The 18,919-nt window shown below is 64.2% G+C and overlaps 2 protein-coding genes across 2 annotated transcripts; one reads left to right on the top strand and one right to left on the bottom strand.

Annotated features, from left to right (window-relative positions):
- Positions 1–1,508: 1,508 nt before the first annotated feature.
- On the bottom strand, positions 1,509–9,833 carry SLC16A13 (solute carrier family 16 member 13). Its single transcript, XM_054052709.1, has 5 exons — positions 9,806–9,833; positions 6,836–7,042; positions 5,217–5,360; positions 2,760–3,500; positions 1,509–1,724 (listed from the first exon to the last, which is right to left on the bottom strand). The coding sequence occupies exons 1-5, from the start codon at positions 9,831–9,833 to the stop codon at positions 1,528–1,530; spliced, it is 1,317 nt and encodes a 438-aa protein (XP_053908684.1). The 3' UTR covers positions 1,509–1,527.
- On the top strand, positions 9,817–18,287 carry TP53 (tumor protein p53). Its single transcript, XM_054052772.1, has 10 exons — positions 9,817–9,890; positions 9,977–10,022; positions 10,680–10,853; positions 11,927–12,113; positions 13,748–13,860; positions 14,513–14,622; positions 15,399–15,520; positions 15,946–16,025; positions 17,041–17,126; positions 17,881–18,287. Exons 1-10 carry the CDS (start codon positions 9,832–9,834, stop codon positions 17,969–17,971), a joined length of 1,068 nt encoding a protein of 355 aa, XP_053908747.1. The 5' UTR covers positions 9,817–9,831; the 3' UTR covers positions 17,972–18,287.
- Positions 18,288–18,919: the final 632 nt, after the last annotated feature.

The raw sequence follows: 18,919 nt of genomic DNA, 5'->3' as shown, positions 1-18,919 counted from the left end.
TGGGGCACCCAGAACCGACCCCCCCTCAATGGATCCCCCTTGGGGCACCCGGAACCGACCCCCCCTCAATGGATCCCCGTTGGGGCACCCAGAACCGCCCCCCCCCCTCAATGGATCCCCGTTGGGGCACCCAGAACCGACCCCCCCTCAATGGATCCCCCTTGGGGCACCCGGAACAGACCCCCCCTCAATGGATCCCCGTTGGGGCACCCAGAACCGACCCCCCCCTCAATGGATCCCCGTTGGGGCACCCAGAACCCACCCCCCCTCAATGGATCCCCATTGGGGCACCCAGAACCGCCCCCCCCCCTCAATGGATCCCCGTTGGGGCACCCAGAACCGACCCCCCCTCAATGGATCCCCGTTGGGGCACCCAGAACCGACCCCCCCTCAATGGATCCCCGTTGGGGCACCCGGAACCGCCCCCCCCTCAATGGATCCCCGTTGGGGCACCCGGAACCGACCCCCCCTCAATGGATCCCCCTTGGGGCACCCAGAACCGACCCCCCCCTCAATGGATCCCCGTTGGGGCACCCAGAACCGACACTCCCCTCAATGGATCCCCGTTGGGGCACCCAGAACCGACCCCCCCCCAAAATGGATCCCCCTTGGGGCACCCAGAACCGACCCCCCCTCAATGGATCCCCGTTGGGGCACCCAGAACCCACCCCCCCCTCAATGGATCCCCGTTGGGGCACCCAGAACCGCCCCCCCCTCAATGGATCCCCGTTGGGGCACCCGGAACCGCCCCCCCCTCAATGGATCCCCGTTGGGACACCCAGAACCGACCCCCCCTCAATGGATCCCCGTTGGGGCACCCAGAACCGACCCCCCCTCAATGGATCCCCGTTGGGGCACCCAGAACCGACCCCCCTCAATGGATCCCCGTTGGGGCACCCGGAACCGACCCCCCCCTCAATGGATCCCCGTTGGGGCACCCAGAACCGACCCCCCCTCAATGGATCCCCGTTGGGGCACCCGGAACCGACCCCCCCCTCAATGGATCCCCGTTGGGGCACCCAGAACCGACCCCCCCCTCAATGGATCCCCGTTGGGGCACCCAGAACCGACCCCCCCTCAATGGATCCCCGTTGGGGCACCCGGAACCGACCCCCCCCTCAATGGATCCCCGTTGGGGCACCCGGAACCGCCCCCCCCCCTCAATGGATCCCCGTTGGGGCACCCAGAACCGACCCCCCCTCAATGGATCCCCGTTGGGGCACCCGGAACCGACCCCCCCCTCAATGGATCCCCGTTGGGGCACCCGGAACCGACCCCCCCCTCAATGGATCCCCGTTGGGGCACCCGGAACCGACCCCCCCTCAATGGATCCCCGTTGGGGCACCCAGAACCGCCCCCCCCTCAATGGATCCCCGTTGGGACACCCAGAACCGACCCCCCCCTCAATGGATCCCCGTTGGGGCACCCAGAACCGCCCCCCCCTCAATGGATCCCCGTTGGGACACCCAGAACCGCCCCAGATGCCGAAGGACAGACGGGAGCTGAGCTCCATGGGGCGGAGAAGGTTTACTGTGGGTTCTGGAGCGGCTCCGGGGGGCGCAGGGGGAGCTGAGGACCATCGGTGGGGGCGGTGGGGTCTCCCCCGTTGCCGCCGGGGCAGAGGCAGCCGGGGAGGGTGAGGATGAGGAGGCTCCCGGCCACCAGGAAGGCTCCGGCGGTGAGGAAGGAGACAGTGAAATCTCCGGTTGTGTCATGGAGCCAACCTGGAACACCGAAGCTTTGCAACACCCGGAACCTCAAAAAACCCTCCCCCAGATCAGCCCCGAGGCCACCTGAGGAGCCAAAGGGTTGGAACGGGAGCGTTGGGTCACCCGGAACCCCCCCGAGAACCTTCTCGGCTGTGCTTGGAGGCGCAGGAACGTGTGGGTTGGAACCCCAGAACCCCCCCAGAACCAACCTGACCGCGACTGAAGGACCCATTCCCCACCTCATGAGCCACCAGGGGGGACCTGTGCCCCCCAACCGACGCTTAGATGCCCCCATGATGGGTTCCAGGTTCCTCAACCCCACCATGAGCCGTCCTCCACCCAAAGAGCCATGAGTGCCCCCCAACCAACCCTGAGATGCCCCCCATGATGGGTTCTAGGTCCCTCAACCCCACCATGAGCCGTCCTCCACCCAAAGAGCCACGAAGATGGCACCTGTGCCCCCCAACTGACCCTGAGATGCCCCCCATGATGGGTTCTAGGTCCCCCAACCCCACCATGAGCCATCCTCCACCCAAAGAGCCACGAAGATGGCACCTGTGCCCCCCAACTGACCCTTAGATGCCCCCCATGATGGGTTCTGGGTCCCCCAACCCCACCATGAGCCGTCCTCCACCCAAAGAGCCACGAAGATGGCACCTGTGCCCCCCAACCGACCCTGAGATGCCCCCCATGATGGGTTCTAGGTCCCCCAACCCCACCATGAGCCGTCCTCCACCCAAAGAGCCACGAAGATGGCACCTGTGCCCCCCAAATGACCCTGAGATGCCCCCCATGATGGGTTCTAGGTCCCCCAACCCCACCATGAGCCGTCCTCCACCCAAAGAGCCACGAAGATGGCACCTGTGCCCCCCAAATGACCCTGAGATGCCCCCCATGATGGGTTCTAGGTCCCCCAACCCCACCATGAGCCGTTCTCCACCCAAAGAGCCACGAAGATCCACCTGTGCCCCCCAACCGACCCTTAGATGCCCCCATGATGGGTTCTGGGTCCCCCAACCCTCCCGGCCCCATGGTGGGTCACCTCCGTACCGGCCACCGGTGGCCCCAGCAGCGACCCAACGCTCTCGAACGCCTGCATGAGGCCGATGGCGTGGCCCAAACGCCCGACGCCGCTGACTTCGGCCACGCCGGCGAACTGGAGAGGCACCACGGCGCCGGCGCAGAACCCGTAGGCCGCGGCCAACGGGAAGAGCCCCCAACAAGAGGTCCCCAAAGGCAGAAGAAGCGACACCGACGCCGTCAACGCCACCCAGGTGAAAAGATGGCGGAGCAACGGCGCCTTGGAGCGGGCGGCCAACCAGCCCGAGGCCACGCGGCCGCTGCCGTCCGCCGCCGCCATGGCCGCCATCACCAGCCCGGCTCGGTGGTCGTCACAGCCCACCTCGTGGGCACGGACCTCGCCGTGGACGAAGGGGACGTAGTAGCCGGCGTCCACCAAGACGAAGGCCACGGCGTAGCGGAGGAAAGGGCCGCGGCGGAGGAGCCCCAGCAGCCCCGGGGGCTCCGGCGGGGGCTCCGCGTTCTCCGGAGGCTTCGGCAGCGGTGGGAGAAGAGCGCCGGCGGCCACCAGGTTGAAGGAGATGGCGGCCAAGAGGAGGAGGGCCCCCCGCCAGCCGTAGGCGTCGAGGAGGAGCGGCACCAGCGTCCCCGTGGCCAACCCCGAGACGCTGGCGCCCGACACCGCCAGCCCCGTGGCCCACGCGCGGCGCGCGGCAAAATGGCGCCCGACGGCCGCCAGCGAGGGCGTAAAGACCAACGCCCAACCCAGGCCTGCGGGGTTCGGGGGTTCAGGGTCAGCCGAGAGCTCCGCGGGTTAAGGGCACCCAAGGGGTTGGGGGGGAGATGGCGCCCAAAGGGTTCGGGGGGGTCTGAGGTGGCCCAATGGGTTTTGGGGGGGTCTCAGGGGGCCAAACGGGTTGGGGTGAAGATGGAGCCCAATGGGTTTTGGGGGTCTGAGGTGGCCCAATGGGTTCGGGGGTTCAGGGTCAGCCGAGAGCTCCGGGGGTTAAGGAAACCCAAAGGGTTGGGGTGGAGATGGCGCCCAATGGGTTTTGGGGGGGTCTGAGGTGGCTCAATGGGTTTTGGGGGGGACTCAGGGGGCCCAATGGGTTTGGGGGGGTCTCAGGTGGCCCAAAGGGTTTGGGGGTTCAGGGTCATCCAAGGGGTCCAGGGGTTAAGGGCACCCAAGGGGTTGGGGTGGAGATGGCGCCCAATGGGTTTTGGGGGGTCTGAGGGGGCCCAATGGGTTTTGGGGGGGTCTGAGGTGGCCCAAAGGGTTTGGGGGGGTCTCAGGGGGCCAAACGGGTTGGGGTGGAGATGGAGCCCAATGGGTTTTGGGGGGTCTGAGGTGGCCCAATGGGTTTTCAGGGGTCTCAGGGGGCCAAACGGGTTGGGGTGGAGATGGAGCCCAATGGGTTTTGGGGGGTCTGAGGTGGCTCAATGGGTTTTGGGGGTCTGAGGTGGCCCAATGGGTTCGGGGGTTCAGGGTCAGCCAAGAGCTCCGCGGGTTAAGGGCACCCAAAGGGTTGGGGTGGAGATGGCGCCCAATGGGTTTTGGGGGGGTCTGAGGTGGCTCAATGGGTTTTGGGGGGGACTCAGGGGGCCCAATGGGTTTTGGGGGGGGTCTGAGGTGGCCCAAAGGGTTTGGGGGGGTCTCAGGGGGCCAAACGGGTTGGGGTGGAGATGGAGCCCAATGGGTTTTGGGGGTCTGAGGTGGCCCAACGGGTTTTGGGGGTCTGAGGTGGCCCAATGGGTTTGGGGGTTCAGGGTCATCCAAGGGGTCCAGGGGTTAAGGGCACCCAAAGGGTTGGGGTGGAGATGGAGCCCAATGGGTTTCGGGGGGTCTGAGGTGGCCCAACGGGTTTGGGGGTTCAGGGTCACCCCTCACCCAATGCCCCCCATATTCCGGGTCACCCAATCCCTCCATACTGGCCACCAACCCCACGTTCTGGACCACCAACCCAACGTTCTGGGCCACCAACCCCACATTCTGGGCCACCACCCCATGTTCTGGACCACCAACCCCATGTTGTGGGCCACCAACCCCCTGTTCTGGGCCACTAACTCACATTCTGGGCCATCACTCCACATTCTGGGCCACCAACCCCACATTCTGGGCCACCAACTCCACGTTGTGGGCCACCAACCCCACGTTCTGGGCCACCAACCCCATGTTCTGGGCCACCAACTCCACGTTGTGGACCACCAACCCACCATTCTGGGCCACCAACCCCCCATTCTGGGCCACCAACCCCACGCTGTGGGCCACCAACCCATGTTCTGGGCCATCACCCCATGTTCTGGACACCAACTCCATGTTCTGGGCCACCAACTCCACGTTGTGGACCACCAACCCACCATTCTGGGCCACCAACCCCCCATTCTGGGCCACCAACCCCACGCTGTGGGCCACCAACCCATGTTCTGGGCCACCCACCCACCCTTGTGGGCCACCGACCCCCCGTTGTGGGCCCGCGGCCCCCGTACCGGCCAGCAGCCCCACGCTGAGGTAGAGGTGGCCCATGTGGCTAGCGAAGGCCCCCAGGAGGAGCCCCAGGCCCGAGAGGAGACCCCCGGCCATGGCCACCGGGCGGGCGCCAAAGCGGGAGCTCAGGGCACTGCCCAGGGGCCCTGCAACAACGGCGTACTGGGAGAACTGGGAGAACTGGGAGAACTGGGAGAGAGGGCATTGGGACCCATAGGGATGGAGAGAGGGGCAATCCCAGTGCTCCCAGTAGCCCTCAACCCCTCTTACTGGTGGGATTGGACCCATAGGGATGGAAAGAGGGGCGATCCCAGTGCTCCCAGTAGCCCTCAACCCCTCTTACTGGTGGGATTGGACCCATAGGGATGGAAAGAGGGGCGATCCCAGTGCTCCCAGTAGCCCTCAACCCCCCTTACTGGTGGGATTGGGACCCATAGGGATGGAAAGAGGGGCGATCCCAGTGCTCCCAGCATCCCTCCCAGTGCTCCCAGTGTCCCTTACTGGTGTGATTGGGACACCATAGGGTTGAAAGGGGCAATCCCAGTGCTCCCAGTGTCCCCCTATGGCTCTGTACTGGTGTGACTGGGACCCCAGCGGTGGGTCAGAGTGCTCCCAGTGCTCCCAATTCCCCCCTGTTGCTCTGTACTGGTGTTACTGGGATCCCTGGGGTGGGTCAGAGCGCTCCCAGTGCTCCCAATGCCTCCCTATTACTTTTTACTGGTGTGGCTGGGACCCCAGGGGAGTGTCAGAGTGCTCCCAGTGCTCCCAGTTCCCCCATGTCGCTCTGTACTGGTGTTACTGGGACCCCCCATCGCTCTGTACTGGTGTGACTGGGATGCCAGGGGTGTGTCAAAGCTCTCCCAGTGCTCCCAGTGTCCACCTATCGCTCTTTACTGGTGTGACTGGGACCCCAGGGCAGGGTCAGTGCTCTCCCAGTCCCCCCAGTTCCCCCCCTATCGCTCTGTACTGGTGTTACTGGGACCCCCCATCACTCTGTACTGGTGTTACTGCGACCCCGGGGCTCTCCCAGTGCTCCCAGTGTCCCCCTATCGCTCTGTAGTGGTGTGACTGGGACCCCAGGGCGGGGTCAGTGCTCTCCCAGTCCCCCCAGTTCCCCCATGTCGCTCTGTACTGGTGTTCCTGGGCCCCCGGGGCTCTCCCAGTGCTCCCAGTTCCCCCCCCATCTCTTTGTACTGGTGTTCCTGGGCCCCCGGGGCTCTCCCAGTGCTCCCAGTTCCCCCCCCATCTCTTTGTACTGGTGTTCCCGGGCCCCCGGGGCTCTCCCAGTGCTCCCAGTTCCCCCCCTATCGCTCTGTACTGGTGTTACTGGGCCCCCGGGGCTCTCCCAGTGCTCCCAGTTCCCCCCTATCGCTCTGTACTGGTGTTCCCGGGCCCCCGGGGCTCTCCCAGTGCTCCCAGTTCCCCCCCTATCGCTCTGTACTGGTGTTCCCGGGCCCCCGGGGCTCTCCCAGTGCTCCCAGTTCCGCCCCTATCGCTCTGTACTGGTGTTACTGGGACCCCGGGGCTCTCCCAGCGCTCCCAGTTTCCCCCTATCGCTCTGTACTGGTGTTCCCGGGCCCCCGGGGCTCTCCCAGTGCTCCCAGTGCTCCCAGTCCCTCACCCCCCAGCTGCAGCGCTGCGAGCGGCGCCGCTCCCGCCGCGGCCGCCGCCGCCCCCCCCGCCCCGAGCGCGCCCCCGAGCGGCCGCAGCAGCAGCGCGAGCGCGCGCGGACCGCCCGTCACCAGCGCCGCCTGCGAGAACGCCGCCACCAACAGCGCCGCCCCGCGGCCGGAGGACCCGGGCGGGGGGCGGCGGGGGGCGGGGGCGGCTATAGTGGGGGACGGGGGGGGCGGAATTGGGGGTGAATGAATGGGGAGGGGGGAAATAAGGGGTTAAATGGAACGGGGGGAGTGGGGATGGGGTAAATAATGGGGATGGGGGAAATAAGGGGTTAAATGGAATGGGGGGAGTGGGGTAAATGGGGATGGGGTAAATAAGGGGTTAAATGCAATGGGGTAATTTGGGTGGGGGGCAAATAATGGGGATGGGGTAAATGGGGATGGGGTAAATAAGGGGTTAAATGGAATGGGGGTAATTGGGGATGGGGTAAATGGGGATGGGGGAAATAAGGGGTTAAATGGAACGGGGGGAGTGGGGATGGGGTAAATAATGGGGATGGGGCAAATAAGGGGTTAAATGGAATGGGGGTAATTGGGGATGGGGCAAATGGGGATGGGGGAAATGGGGGTTAAATGGAATGGGGGTAATTGGGGATGGGGTAAATAATGGGGATGGGGGAAATAAGGGATTAAATGGAACGGGGGGAGTGGGGATGGGGTAAATAAGGGGTTAAATGAAATGGGGGGTAATTGGGGTGGGGGGCAAATAATGGGGATGGATGGGGTAAATGGGGATGGGGTAAATAAGGGGTTAATGGAATGGGGGTAATTAGAGATGGGGTTAATGAGGATGGGGTAAATGGGGGTTAAATGGAATGGGGGCGAGTGGGGATGGGGGTAATTGGGGAGGGGGGTAAATGGGGATGGGGTAAATGGGCACTGGGGGTAATTGGGGGGCAAATAATGGGGATGGGGCAAATAATGGGGATGGGGCAAATGGGGGTTAAATGGGCACTGGGGGGTAATTGAGGATGGGGGCAAACGGGGATGGGGGGCAAATGCGGGGGGCAAATGGGCACAGGGGGTTATTGGGGATGGGGGGGTCAAATGAGGATGAGGAGAGGGCAAATGGGGAGGGGGCAAATGGGGGTGGGGGGCAAACGGGGGGGCAAATGGGCACAGGGATCAAGGGTGGGGTAGAGGGGGGTCAGGGGGTGCGGGAAGGGGGGGCACCCAGGGACCCCAGGAGTTTGGGGGTGTCACAGGAGATTGGGGGGGGTGTTTGGGGTGGGGGGGCAAAGCATCCAGGAGGGGGAGCCTGTAAAAAAGGGGACACGGGGGGTAATTTGGGGGGGACCCAAACAGCGGGGGGGGCACCGAGGGGTTTGGGGGGGTCCCAAGCATTTGGGGGGGGCACAGGGGTTTGGGGGGGGAGCAGGGGTTTGGGGGGGGTCACAGGGACTTGGGGGGGGACCCAAGTATTTTTGGGGGGGGCACAGGGGTCAGGATGGACCCAAGTATTTAGGGGTGTCACAGGGGTTTGGGGGGGGACCCCGCGGTTTGGGGGGGGGTCACAGGGACTTGGGGGGGACCCAAGTATTTTGGGGGAGGGTCTCAGGGGTTTGGGGGGGTCTCAAGCATCTTGGAGGGGGGTGCAGGGGTTTGGGGGGGACATAGGGGTTTGGGGGGGTCCCAAGTATCTGGGGGGGGGCGCAGGGGTTTGGGGGGGTCACAGGGGTCAAGATGGACCCAAGTATTTGGGGGTGTCACAGGAGTTTGGGGGGGGACCCCGGGGTTTGGGGGGGCTCACAGGGGTCAGGATGGACCCAAGTATTTTGGGGGGGGTCTCAGGGGTTTGGGGGGGTCACAGGATTTCGGGGGGGGGGGTGTCTCCACGCCTGGTCTGTACCTGGTTGGGCGCTGGGGCTGCCTGGGGTAAAGGGGGGGGGGCGGAGGGGGGGGCGAAGTCCCTTTGTGGGGGGGTCACAGGGCTGATGGATTCCAGGGCGCTCTCTGGGAGCCCCTGTTAATGATCCACCCCCCCCCGTGCAAAGGGCATGGCGGAGGGGGGGCTCTATGGGCAAAAAGCCCCGGTGCCCTCATCCAAGATGGCGGCGCCGCCTCATGGGGCGAATGGGCAAAATGGCATCCCTTAGTGCCCTCATCCAAGATGGCGGGCGCCGCCTCATTTCCCCACCCCCCGCCCCCCGCGCGCGGTGCACGCCGGGAACGGGGATTCCCCAGCGCGTGCAGCGGCGGCGGCGGGAGCGGAGGGAGGTAGAGGGGAGGGGGGGTGGGAAAGGGAGGCGGTTTAAATGGGGGGGGGGGGGGAGCCCCAAAACCTGTCCCCCACCAACCTGCCCCCCCAGGGAAGGGAAGGGGCCCCTGGGTCTCCTATGGGGTGGGGAGGGGGCTCCCAGGGCTCTGGGGCCCCTTTTTTTGGAGGGGGGTGTTGGACTCCTGGATGTTTGGGGGGGCACTTTGAGGGGGGGCACCCCAAAATCTGCCCCCCCCCCATGGAAAGGGGAGGGGGGTGTGGGTCCCCCCCTCCCCAGGGCTCTGGGTCCCCTTTTTTTGGGGGGCTGTTGGACTCCTGGATGTTTGGGGGGGGCCACTTTGGGGGGTGTGTGTGTGTAGAGCATTTTAGGGGGGGCACCCCCAAACCTGCCCCCCCCCATGACAAGGAAAGATCTCCTGAGGGGGGAAAAAGGGGCCTCTGTGCTCCAGAGTCCCCTTTTTGGAAAGTGGGGGTGTCTGGGGTGGGGGAGGGCACTTTAAGGGGGGGGCACCCCCAAACCCAGTGAACCCAGGAGTCTGCCCCCCCCCCCAAAAAAAAAAAAAGGGGAATTCAGGGGTTTGGGTGCTTTAATTCTTTCTTTTTTTCTCCCCCCCCCCCCAATTATAGGGGTGTCAGGTGGTAGAACAGCCCCCCCGCCCCCCCAAAAAAAAAGGGGGGATCGCAGGCGTCTGACACTGCCCCCCCCCAGCCCCCCCCGCCATGGCTGAGGAGTTGGAGCCATTGCTGGGGGGTGAGGGCTTCTTGGACCACTGGAATATGTGAGTGAGGGGGGATTTGGGGGGGCACCCGGGGGGTTTTGGGGGGGCACCTGAGTGATTTCTGACTTTGCCCCCCCTCTTTCCAGGCTCCCTGATAACATCAACTCTTTCCTGGATGATCCGCCTGAATGGGTGAGGGGTTTGGTTTTGGGGGGGCGGGCGAAGGTCCTAAGACACCCCCCCCCGCCCCCCCCAAAATGACATCTCAATGTCCTGACGCCCCCCCAAAAAAGGCACCTAAGCATCTTGAGACCCCCCCTAAAAACGCACCTAAGCATCTTGAGAGCCCCCCCCAAAACGGGACCCAAGTGTCCTGACCCCCCCCCCCCCCAAAAAAAAGGGTCCCCAGTGTCCCGACTGACCCCCCCAAAATGGGACTCGGGCGTCCTGACAACCCCCCCCCCAAAATAGGACCCAAGCACCTCAAGAACCCCCCCAAAAAAGAGAATCCAGAACCCTAAACCCCCCCCCCCGAGTACCCCCCCAGGGTTGGTAATGCTGTCCTCCCCCCCCAAAAAGGGGTCCCCTCCCAAAAAAGATGTCCTGCCCCCCCCAAAATGGCACCCTGGCATCCTGAGACCCCCCAAAAAGGGGTCCCAGATGCTCTAACTCCCCCCCTCCAGCAGGAACTGAGCCCCCCCCAGAGTCCCCCCCAACACTGGTGATGCTGCTCCCCCCCCAAAAGGGGTCCCCCCCCCAAAAAAAGATGTCCTGCCCCCCAAAATGGCACCCTGAGACCCCCAAAAAGGGGTCCCAGACGCCCTAACTCCCCCTTCCTCCCCCCCCCAGCAGGAGCTGAGCCCCCTGGGGCCCCCCCCGGAGCCCCCCCCGGCGGTGCTGGTGCCGCCCCCCCCCTCGCTGCCCCCCTCCCCGGTCGTTCCCTCCACCGAAGATTATGGGGGGCACTATGACTTCCGGTTGGGGTTCCTCGAAGCCGGGACCGCCAAGTCCGTCACCTGCACCGTAAGGGGGGGGCACCCGGGGGGGTTTAGGGGGGCTCAGTAGTTTGGGAGGGACACACAGGGTGGATAGGAGCCAGGGGGCATTGGGGGGGGGGAGTAGAGGCAGAGTTGGGGGGGGCTGGAGGGTTTGGGGGGGCACAGGAGGGCAGGGGGCAAATTTGGGGGGGGTAAAGGGTCTGAGGGGGGCAGATTTGGGGGGGTTCAAGGGGTTGGGGGGGGCACACAGGGGGCTGGGGGGGGGTCCAGGGATTGGGGGGCACATATTGGGGAGGAGTGTGTGCAAGGTTTTGGGGGGTCCTATAATATATCTGGGTGCTGTGAGAGGGTATTGGGGGGGTACTGGGGGGTCCCACATATTTGGGTGCTATGGGGGTGTACTGGGGGGGCTCTAACTGGGGGTCCCATATATCTGGGTGCTATGGGGGTGCAGTGGGGGGCCCTATCTGGGGGTTCCACATATTTGGGCGCTATGGGGGTGCAGCGGGGGGCTCTAACTGGGGGTCCCACATATCTATGTGTTATGGGGGAGTAGTAGGGGGGGGTCCCACATATCTGGGTGCTATGGGGATGCACTGGGGGGGTCCCAACTGGGGGTCCCACGTATCTGGGTGCTATGGGGGGGTCCCAGCTGGGGGTCCCACATATCTGGGTGCTGTGGGGGTGCGCTGGGGGGGGGGTCTCAACTGGGGGTCCCACGTATCTGGGTGCTGGGGGAGGGGTACGGGGGGTGTCCCACATATCTGGGTGCTATGGGGGTGCGCTGGCGGGGTCTCAACTGGGGGTCCCACGTATCTGGGTGCTATGGGGGTGCGCTGGCGGGGTCTCAACTGGGGGTCCCACATATCTGGGTGCTATGGGGGTGCGCTGGCGGGGTCTCAACTGGGGGTCCCACGTATCTGGGTGCTGGGGGAGGGGTACGGGGGGTGTCCCACATATCTGGGTGCTGTGGGGGTGCGCTGGGGGGGGTCTCAACTGGGGGTCCCACGTATCTGGGTGCTGGGGGAGGGGTACGGGGGGTGTCCCCCATATCTGGGTGCTATGGGGGGGTCCCACATGCTGTGTGCCCCCCCCCAGTACTCCCCGGAGCTGAACAAGCTGTACTGCCGGCTGGCCAAGCCCTGCCCGGTGCAGGTGAGGGTGGGGGTCCCCCCGCCCCCCGGCGCCGTGCTTCGCGCCATCGCCGTCTACAAGAAATCCGAGCACGTGGCCGAGGTGGTGCGGCGCTGCCCCCACCACGAGAGATGTGGGGGGCCCGGAGACGGTGAGGGGGACCCCCCCTGCTATGGGGTAGGGGGGTATGAGGAGCAATTGGGGGGTTTAGAGAGGGGTATTGGGGAGCGGGGAGGGATATTGGGGGGCAGTAAGGGGCTGGGAGGGGGTTTTAGGGGCAATGGGGGGTTGCAAAGGGGGATATGGGGGGCTTAGGGGGGTATTGGGGAGCGGGGAGGGATATTGGGGGGCGATAAGGGGCTGGGAGGGGGTTTTAGGGGCAATTGGGGGGTTGCAAAGGGGGATATGGGGGGCTTAGGGGGGTATTGGGGAGTGGAGAGGGATATTGGGGGGCGATAAGGGGCTGGGAGGGGGTGTTGAGGGCAATTGGGGGGCTGCAAAGGGGGATATGGGGGGCTTAGAGGGGGTGTTGGGGAGTGGAGAGGGATATTGGGGGGCGATAAGGGGCTGGGAGGGGGTTTTAGGGGCAATTGGGGGGCTGCAAAGGGGGATATGGGGGATTAGAGGCGGTGTTGGGGAGTGGGGAGGGATATTGGGGGGTGATAAGGGGCTGGGAGGGGGTGTTGAGGGCAATTGGGGGGCTGCAAAGGGGGATATGGGGGGCTTAGAGGGGGTGTTGGGGAGCGGGAAGGGATATTGGGGGGCAATAAGGGGCTGGGAGGGGGTGTTGAGGGCAATTGGGGGGCTGCAAAGGGGGATATGGGGGATTAGAGGGGGTGTTGGGGAGTGGGGAGGGATATTGGGGGGCAGTAAGGGGCTGGGAGGGGGTTTTAGGGGCAATTGGGGGGCTGCAAAGGGGGATATGGGGGGCTTAGGGGGGTATTGGGGAGTGGGGAGGGATATTGGGGGGCAGTAAGGGGCTGGGAGGGGGTTTTAGGGGCAATTGGGGGGCTGCAAAGGGGGATATGGGGGGCTTAGAGGGGGTATTGGGGAGTGGGGAGGGATATTGGGGGGCGATAAGGGGCTGGGAGGGGGTTTTAGGGGCAGTTGGGGGGCTGCAAAGGAGGATATGGGGGTTTAGAGGGGCGCTTTGGGGAGTGGAGGGATATTGGGGGGCTTGGGGGGAGATAGGGGGCTGGGAGGGGGTGTAGAGGGCAATTGGGGGGCCGGGAAGGGGGAATTGGGGGTCTCAGAGGGGAATATGGGGGGTGGGAGGGGGGTATTGGGGTAAGTTAGGGGGCTACTGGAGGTTTGGGGGCTGTCGGGGGGCTGGGAAGGGGGGAATTGGGGGGCATTAGGGGGCTGGGGGTCATTGGGGGGGCTTAGAAGGGGTTATTGGGGAGTGGGGAGGGATTTTGGGGGGCTGGGGGTGTGTTGGGGGGGCTTAGAAAGATGGTCGGGGGTATTTGGGAGTCTCGGGGTGTTTGTGGGTCTGGGGGGGTATTTAGGGGTTCCAAGAGGGTAATTTGGGGCAATCAAAGGGGTGTTCAGGGGTTACCGGGAGTGTTTTTGGGGTGCAGGGGGGCTTGAAAGGGGCAGTTTTGGGGTTCAGGGGGGTGTTTGGGGGGTGCAGGAGGGTTGCAAGGGGCAGTTTTGGGGTTCAGTGGGGTGTTTGGGGGGTGCAGGAGGGTTGCAAGGGGCAGTTTTGGGGTTCTGGGGGAGTGCAAGAGGGTGGATTTTTTTGGGGGGGGTGTCCTGATTTGGGGGTGTCCCCCCCCCCGCCAGGCCTGGCCCCCGCTCAGCATCTGATCCGGGTGGAGGGGAACCCCCAAGCCCGTTACCATGACGACGAGACCACCAAACGCCACAGCGTGGCTGTGCCCTACGAGCCTCCCGAGGTACCCCCAAATACCCCCTCTGCACCCCAAAACCGCCCTGGGGCCCCAAATATCCCCCCTGCCCCCTCCTTCCCAACCCCAAATACCCCCCTCGGGCCCCCAATATCCCCCCCAACCCCCTGTTCTTTTTCTGAGACCCCTAAATACCCCCCCAGGGCTTTCCTGGGACCCCCAAAAATGCTCTTTGGCCCCCAAACACTCCCCTGAGACCCCCAAATATACATGTGACACCCCAAAATACCCCCCAGCCACCCAAACATCTTCCTGAGCCCCCCACATGTACCTTTGGCACCCCCAAGCACCCCCCTGAGACCCCCAAATATCTTTTTGGCACCCCAAAATATCCTCCTGGGACCCCCAAATGTATGTATGGCACCCCAAAATACCCCTCAGCCACCCAAACACCCCTCTGAGACCCCCAAATGTGCCTTTAGCACCCCAAAAAACCCTCTTGGGACCCTCCAAGGACCCTCCCTGGACCCCAATCCCTCCGCTGGGACCCCCAAATACCTCCCTAGACCCCCCAATGTCTCCCCCAGGACGTCACGCGCTTTCGCCGGGGCTACAAACAGACCCTGGGGGAAGGTTTGGGGAGGGGATTTTGAGGTGCTGGGGGGTTTTGGGGTACCCCTACACCCTGACCGCGTTTCAGGTGGGTTCCGATTGTACCACGGTTCTGTACAACTTCATGTGCAACAGCTCCTGCATGGGGGGCATGAACAGGCGCCCCATCCTCGCCATCCTCACGCTGGAGGGGCCGGGGTGAGCTGGGGGGGCCCCCCAATTCTGAGCTGTCCCCCACAATCCTGGATCTCCCCCTAATCTGCATCCCTGGGTCCCCCCCAATCCCGAATCCCTGTCCCCACCCTAATCTGGGTACCCCCCTGATCTGGATCCACCCCCCCATCCTGGATCCCTGGGTACCCCCAATCCCAAATCCCTGTGTCCCCCCCATCCTGGATCCCTGGGTTCCCCCATCCTGGATCCCTGGGTACCCCCAATCCCGAATCCCTGTGTCCCCCCCCAATCCTGGATCCCTGGGTACCCCCAATCCCGAATCCCTGTCCCCACCCTAATCTGGGTACCCCCCTGATCTGGATCCACCCCCCCATCCTGGATCTCTGGGTACCCCCAATCCTGAATCCCTGTGTACCCCCCCATCCTGGATCCCCCCAATCCCAAATCCCTGGGTACCCCCAATCCTGAATCCCTGTGTCCTCCCCCATCCTGGATCCCTGGGTCCCCCTAATCCCAAATCCCTGGCCCCACCCTAATTTAGGTACCCCCATGATCTGGATCCCCCCCCCCCGATCCGAATTACCCCCAATCTAGATCCGTAGGTCCCCCCCAATCCAAATCCCCCCCCCCAATCTGGATCCCTGGGTCCCCCCGATCCAGATCCCCCCCAGTCTGGGATCCCTGGGTCCCCCCTCGATCAGGATCCCCCCCCAGTATGGGTCTTGGGGGAGGGGGGTGAAGGTTTTGGGGTTCCCTGGGGGTGTCTGCCCCCCCCCCTCGCTGATACCTACCCTATATAGGGGTCAGATTTTGGGGCGCCGCTGCTTTGAGGTGCGCGTCTGCGCCTGCCCGGGTCGGGACCGCAAAATCGAGGAGGAGAATTTCCGCAAGAGGGGAGGGGGCCAAAGCGGAGCCAAACGAGGTTGGGGGGACCCCCACCCCACCCCCAGACACTTGGGGCCCTTTTGGGGGGGGTTGGGGGTATCCATTGGGCTCCCCCAAACCGCTGGATCCTTGGGGAGGGGGTCCCCTGGGACCTGCTGGATGCCTGGGTCTAGTTTTTGGGGGGCGGGAATAAGGTTGTCATTGCCCCCCCAGACACCTGGATCCCTTTTTTGGGGGTGGGGGGTGTCTATGGGCCCCCCCCGAGACCCCTAAATCCTTGGGGAGGGGGTTCTTGGGTGCCCCCTGGATGCCTGGGTTCCTTTTTGGGGGGGTTGGGGGTGTCTATGCCCCCCCCAAGACACCTGGAGCCCTTGTTGGGGGGCAGGGGAGCCCCTGGGTTCCTTTTTGGGGGAGTCCTTGGGTGTGCTTAGACCCCCAAAATCCTTCTCTCACCCCCCCCAGCGTTGCCCCCCCCGGCTGAAGCCCCCGAGAGCTCCAAGAAGCGGATGCTGAACCCGGACCCCGAAGTTTTCTGCCTGCAGGTCAGCCCCGGGGGGGGCAATTTGGGGTCCCAGGGGGGCAACTTGGGGTCCCTTGGGGCAGTTCATGGTTTTAGGGGGTCTTTAAAAGTCCGGGGGGGCAATTTGAGAGTCCTTCGGGGCAGTTGAGAGTCTTGGGGGGTGTTTTAGGACCCCAAGGGGGGCAATTTGGGGTCTCAGGGGGTATTTTGGGGGTCCCTTGGGGCAGTTGAGGGCCTTCGGGGGGGTATTTTAGGAGCCCGGGGGGTGCAATTTGGGGTCCTGGGGGGTATTTTGGGGGTATTTTGGGGGTCCCTTGGGGCAGTTGAGAGTCTTGGGGGGGGTTGTTTTAGGACCCTGGTGGGCGCAATTTGGGATTCCAGGGAGTATTTTGGGGGTATTTTGGGGGTCCCTTGGGGCAGTTGAGAGTCTTGGGGGGGTGTTTTAGGACCCTGGGGGTCGCAATTTGGGGTCCAGGGGGGTATTTTGGGGGTCCTTTGGGGCAGTTGAGGGCCTTGGGGGATTTTAGGGTCCCAAGGAAGACAATTTGCAGTCCTGAGGGGCAATTTGGGGTCCTTTGGGGCAGTTGATGGTGTTAGGGGGTGTTTAGGGGTCCCATGGGGAGCATTTTGGGGGTCCCTTGGGGCAGTTGATGGTCTTAGAGGGTGTTTAGGGGTCCCCGGGGGGTAATTTTGGGGGTCCTTTGGGGCAGTTGAGAGTCTTGGGGGGCATTTAAGGTTCCAGGAGGGGGGTCAGGGCTGTGTTTGACCCCCAGATTTCATTTTTTGGGGAGTCAGGGCTATATTTGACACCCCGATTTCTTTGGGGGGGGTCAGAGCTGTGTTTTGACACCCCGATTTCTTTGGGGGGGGGTCAGGGCTATGTTTGACCCCCAGATTTCATTTTGGGGGGGGTCAGGGCTATGTTTGACACCCCGATTTCTTTGGGGGGGGGGTCAGGGCTATGTTTGACACCCCGATTTCTTTGGGGGGGGGGGTCAGGGCTATGTTTGACACCCCGATTTCTTTGGGGGGGTCAGGTCCGCGGGCGGCGCCGTTATGAGATGCTGAAGGAGATCAACGATGCGCTGGAGGCGGCCGAGGGGGGGGCGGCAGCGCCACTGCCGTGAGTTTGGGGGGGGCTGCGGCCCCTGGGGGGGGACACACACACCTTGAGGGGGGGGCGTGGGTGCCTGGGTCCCATTTAGGGGGGTTGGGGGGGGGGGTCCAGGACACCTGGGTCCCTTTTCGAGGGGCTGGGGGGGGTCATGGGTCACCTTTGGGGGGGGGGGGCACTGGGACCCCAGTTTGGAGAGGGAGACCCCAGTATGGGGGAACTGGGAGGAAAGGGGGGGCACTGGGACCCCAATTTGGAGAGTTGGAGAGGGAGACCCCAGTATGGGGGAACTGGGAGGAAAGGGGGGGCATTGGGGTCCCAGTTTGGAGAGGGAGACCCCAGTATGGGCTAACTGGGAGGAAACGGGGGGGCACTGGGTTCCCAGTTTGGAGAGGCAGACCTCAGTATGGGGGAACTGGAACCCCAGTTTGGAGAGGGAGACCCCAGTATGGGGGAACTGGGAGGAAAGAGGGGGCATTGGGGTCCCAGTTTGGAGAGGGAGACCCCAGTATGGGCTAACTGGGAGGAAAGGGGGGGGCACTGGGGTCCCAGTTTGGAGAATGACACCCCAGTACGGGTTAACTGGGAGCAAAGGGTGGGAAGTGGGGTCCCAGTTTGGCCAGTATGGGATAACTGGGAGGGGGCTGATGCTGCTGCCTGGGGTCCCTTAGGGGGGGCTGTGGGGCCCGGGGGGGGTTTGAGGGGTGCAGGGGGGGGCTATGGGGGTCCCTGACCCCCCCTCCTCCTCCCTCCCCCCCCCCAGACCGAAGGGTCGCCGCCCGCGGGGGGAGGGGCTGGTGCCGAGGAGCGGGAAGAAGCTGCTGCTCAAGGCGGAAGTGGCGGACTCCGACTGACCACGCCCCCTTTGCTTGCAAGCCACGCCCCCTCCCCATGCCCAGGCGGCGGAGCCCCCCGCCCCTTTTGCTAAGCCACACCCCCTCAACCTAAATATGGTCATGCGAGCGCGCGATAACCATGCGTCTATCCCAGGCCGCGCCCCCTCCGTCACAGCCCCGCCCCTTCGCTAAGCCACGCCCTCCCAGCCCAATACGGTCATGACTTGTCCCTTGGCCACGCCCCTTCCCCAAAGCCCCGCCCCGTCGCTTTGGCCACGCCCCCGGCGTGTTTTTAAGGCTCTTTTTATACAATAAACGTCTTTTTTGTACTGCCCCCCCCCCCCCCCCCCCCCCCCCCCCCCCGGGAATGGGGGCAGTGGGAGTCCCAGTTTGGGGAACTGGGAGAGAGTGGGGGGGTACTGGTGTCCCAGTTTTGGCTGAGACACCCCCCGGTAAGGGGTAACTGGGAGGGATATGGGGTAACTGGGAGGGAGAGGGCGGTAATGGGGGGGGGGGGTACTGGTGTCCCAGTTTTGGCTGAGATCCCCCAGTAGAGCGTAACTGGGAGGGATATGGGGTAACTGGGAGGCAGCGAGGGGGACACTGGGGTCCCAGTTTGGGGAAGAAACCCACCAGTCTGTGGTAACTGGGAGGGGGCGTTCCCAGTCTGGGTGGTTTACTGGGAGGGGGCGGGGCCTCTCCTCAGCTCCGGCCGAGGCAGAAAATTCCTTCGTCCCCTTGATGTGACCTTGGGGGGGGTTTGGGGGGACCCGGGGGGGCGGGGGGGGGGGGGCAGCAAGAGGTTTGGGGGAACCCAAGGGTTCAAGTGGCACCCAGAGATTTTTGGGGGGACACAGGGGATTTGGGGGACCCAGAGGATTAGGGGGGGACAGAGGTTTAGGGGGGGGACGGGGGTTTGGGAGACACCCAGGGGTTTGGGGGGGACCCAGGTTTGTGGGGGACACA

Source organism: Cuculus canorus, chromosome 36 (assembly GCF_017976375.1).
Source record: "Cuculus canorus isolate bCucCan1 chromosome 36, bCucCan1.pri, whole genome shotgun sequence".
NCBI lineage: Eukaryota > Metazoa > Chordata > Aves > Cuculiformes > Cuculidae > Cuculus > Cuculus canorus.
The sequence above is the reverse complement of the archived record's forward strand: the minus strand, read 5'-3'. Positions and strand labels throughout refer to the sequence as shown.

Coding starts and splice junctions, on each gene's coding strand:
- TP53 (XM_054052772.1), top strand. CDS start 9,832: ATGGCTGAGGAGTTGGAGCCATTGCTGGGGGGTGAGGGCTTCTTGGAC. Junction 12,114..13,747: donor ATGTGGGGGGCCCGGAGACG/GTGAGGGGGACC, acceptor CCCCCCCGCCAG/GCCTGGCCCCCGCTCAGCAT. Junction 15,521..15,945: donor CCAAAGCGGAGCCAAACGAG/GTTGGGGGGACC, acceptor CACCCCCCCCAG/CGTTGCCCCCCCCGGCTGAA.
- SLC16A13 (XM_054052709.1), bottom strand. CDS start 9,833: ATGGCGGGGGGGGCTGGGGGGGGGCAGT. Junction 5,361..6,835: donor CGCAGCGCTGCAGCTGGGGG/GTGAGGGACTGG, acceptor CCGTTGTTGCAG/GGCCCCTGGGCAGTGCCCTG. Junction 1,725..2,759: donor GCTGGGGCCACCGGTGGCCG/GTACGGAGGTGA, acceptor TCGGTGTTCCAG/GTTGGCTCCATGACACAACC.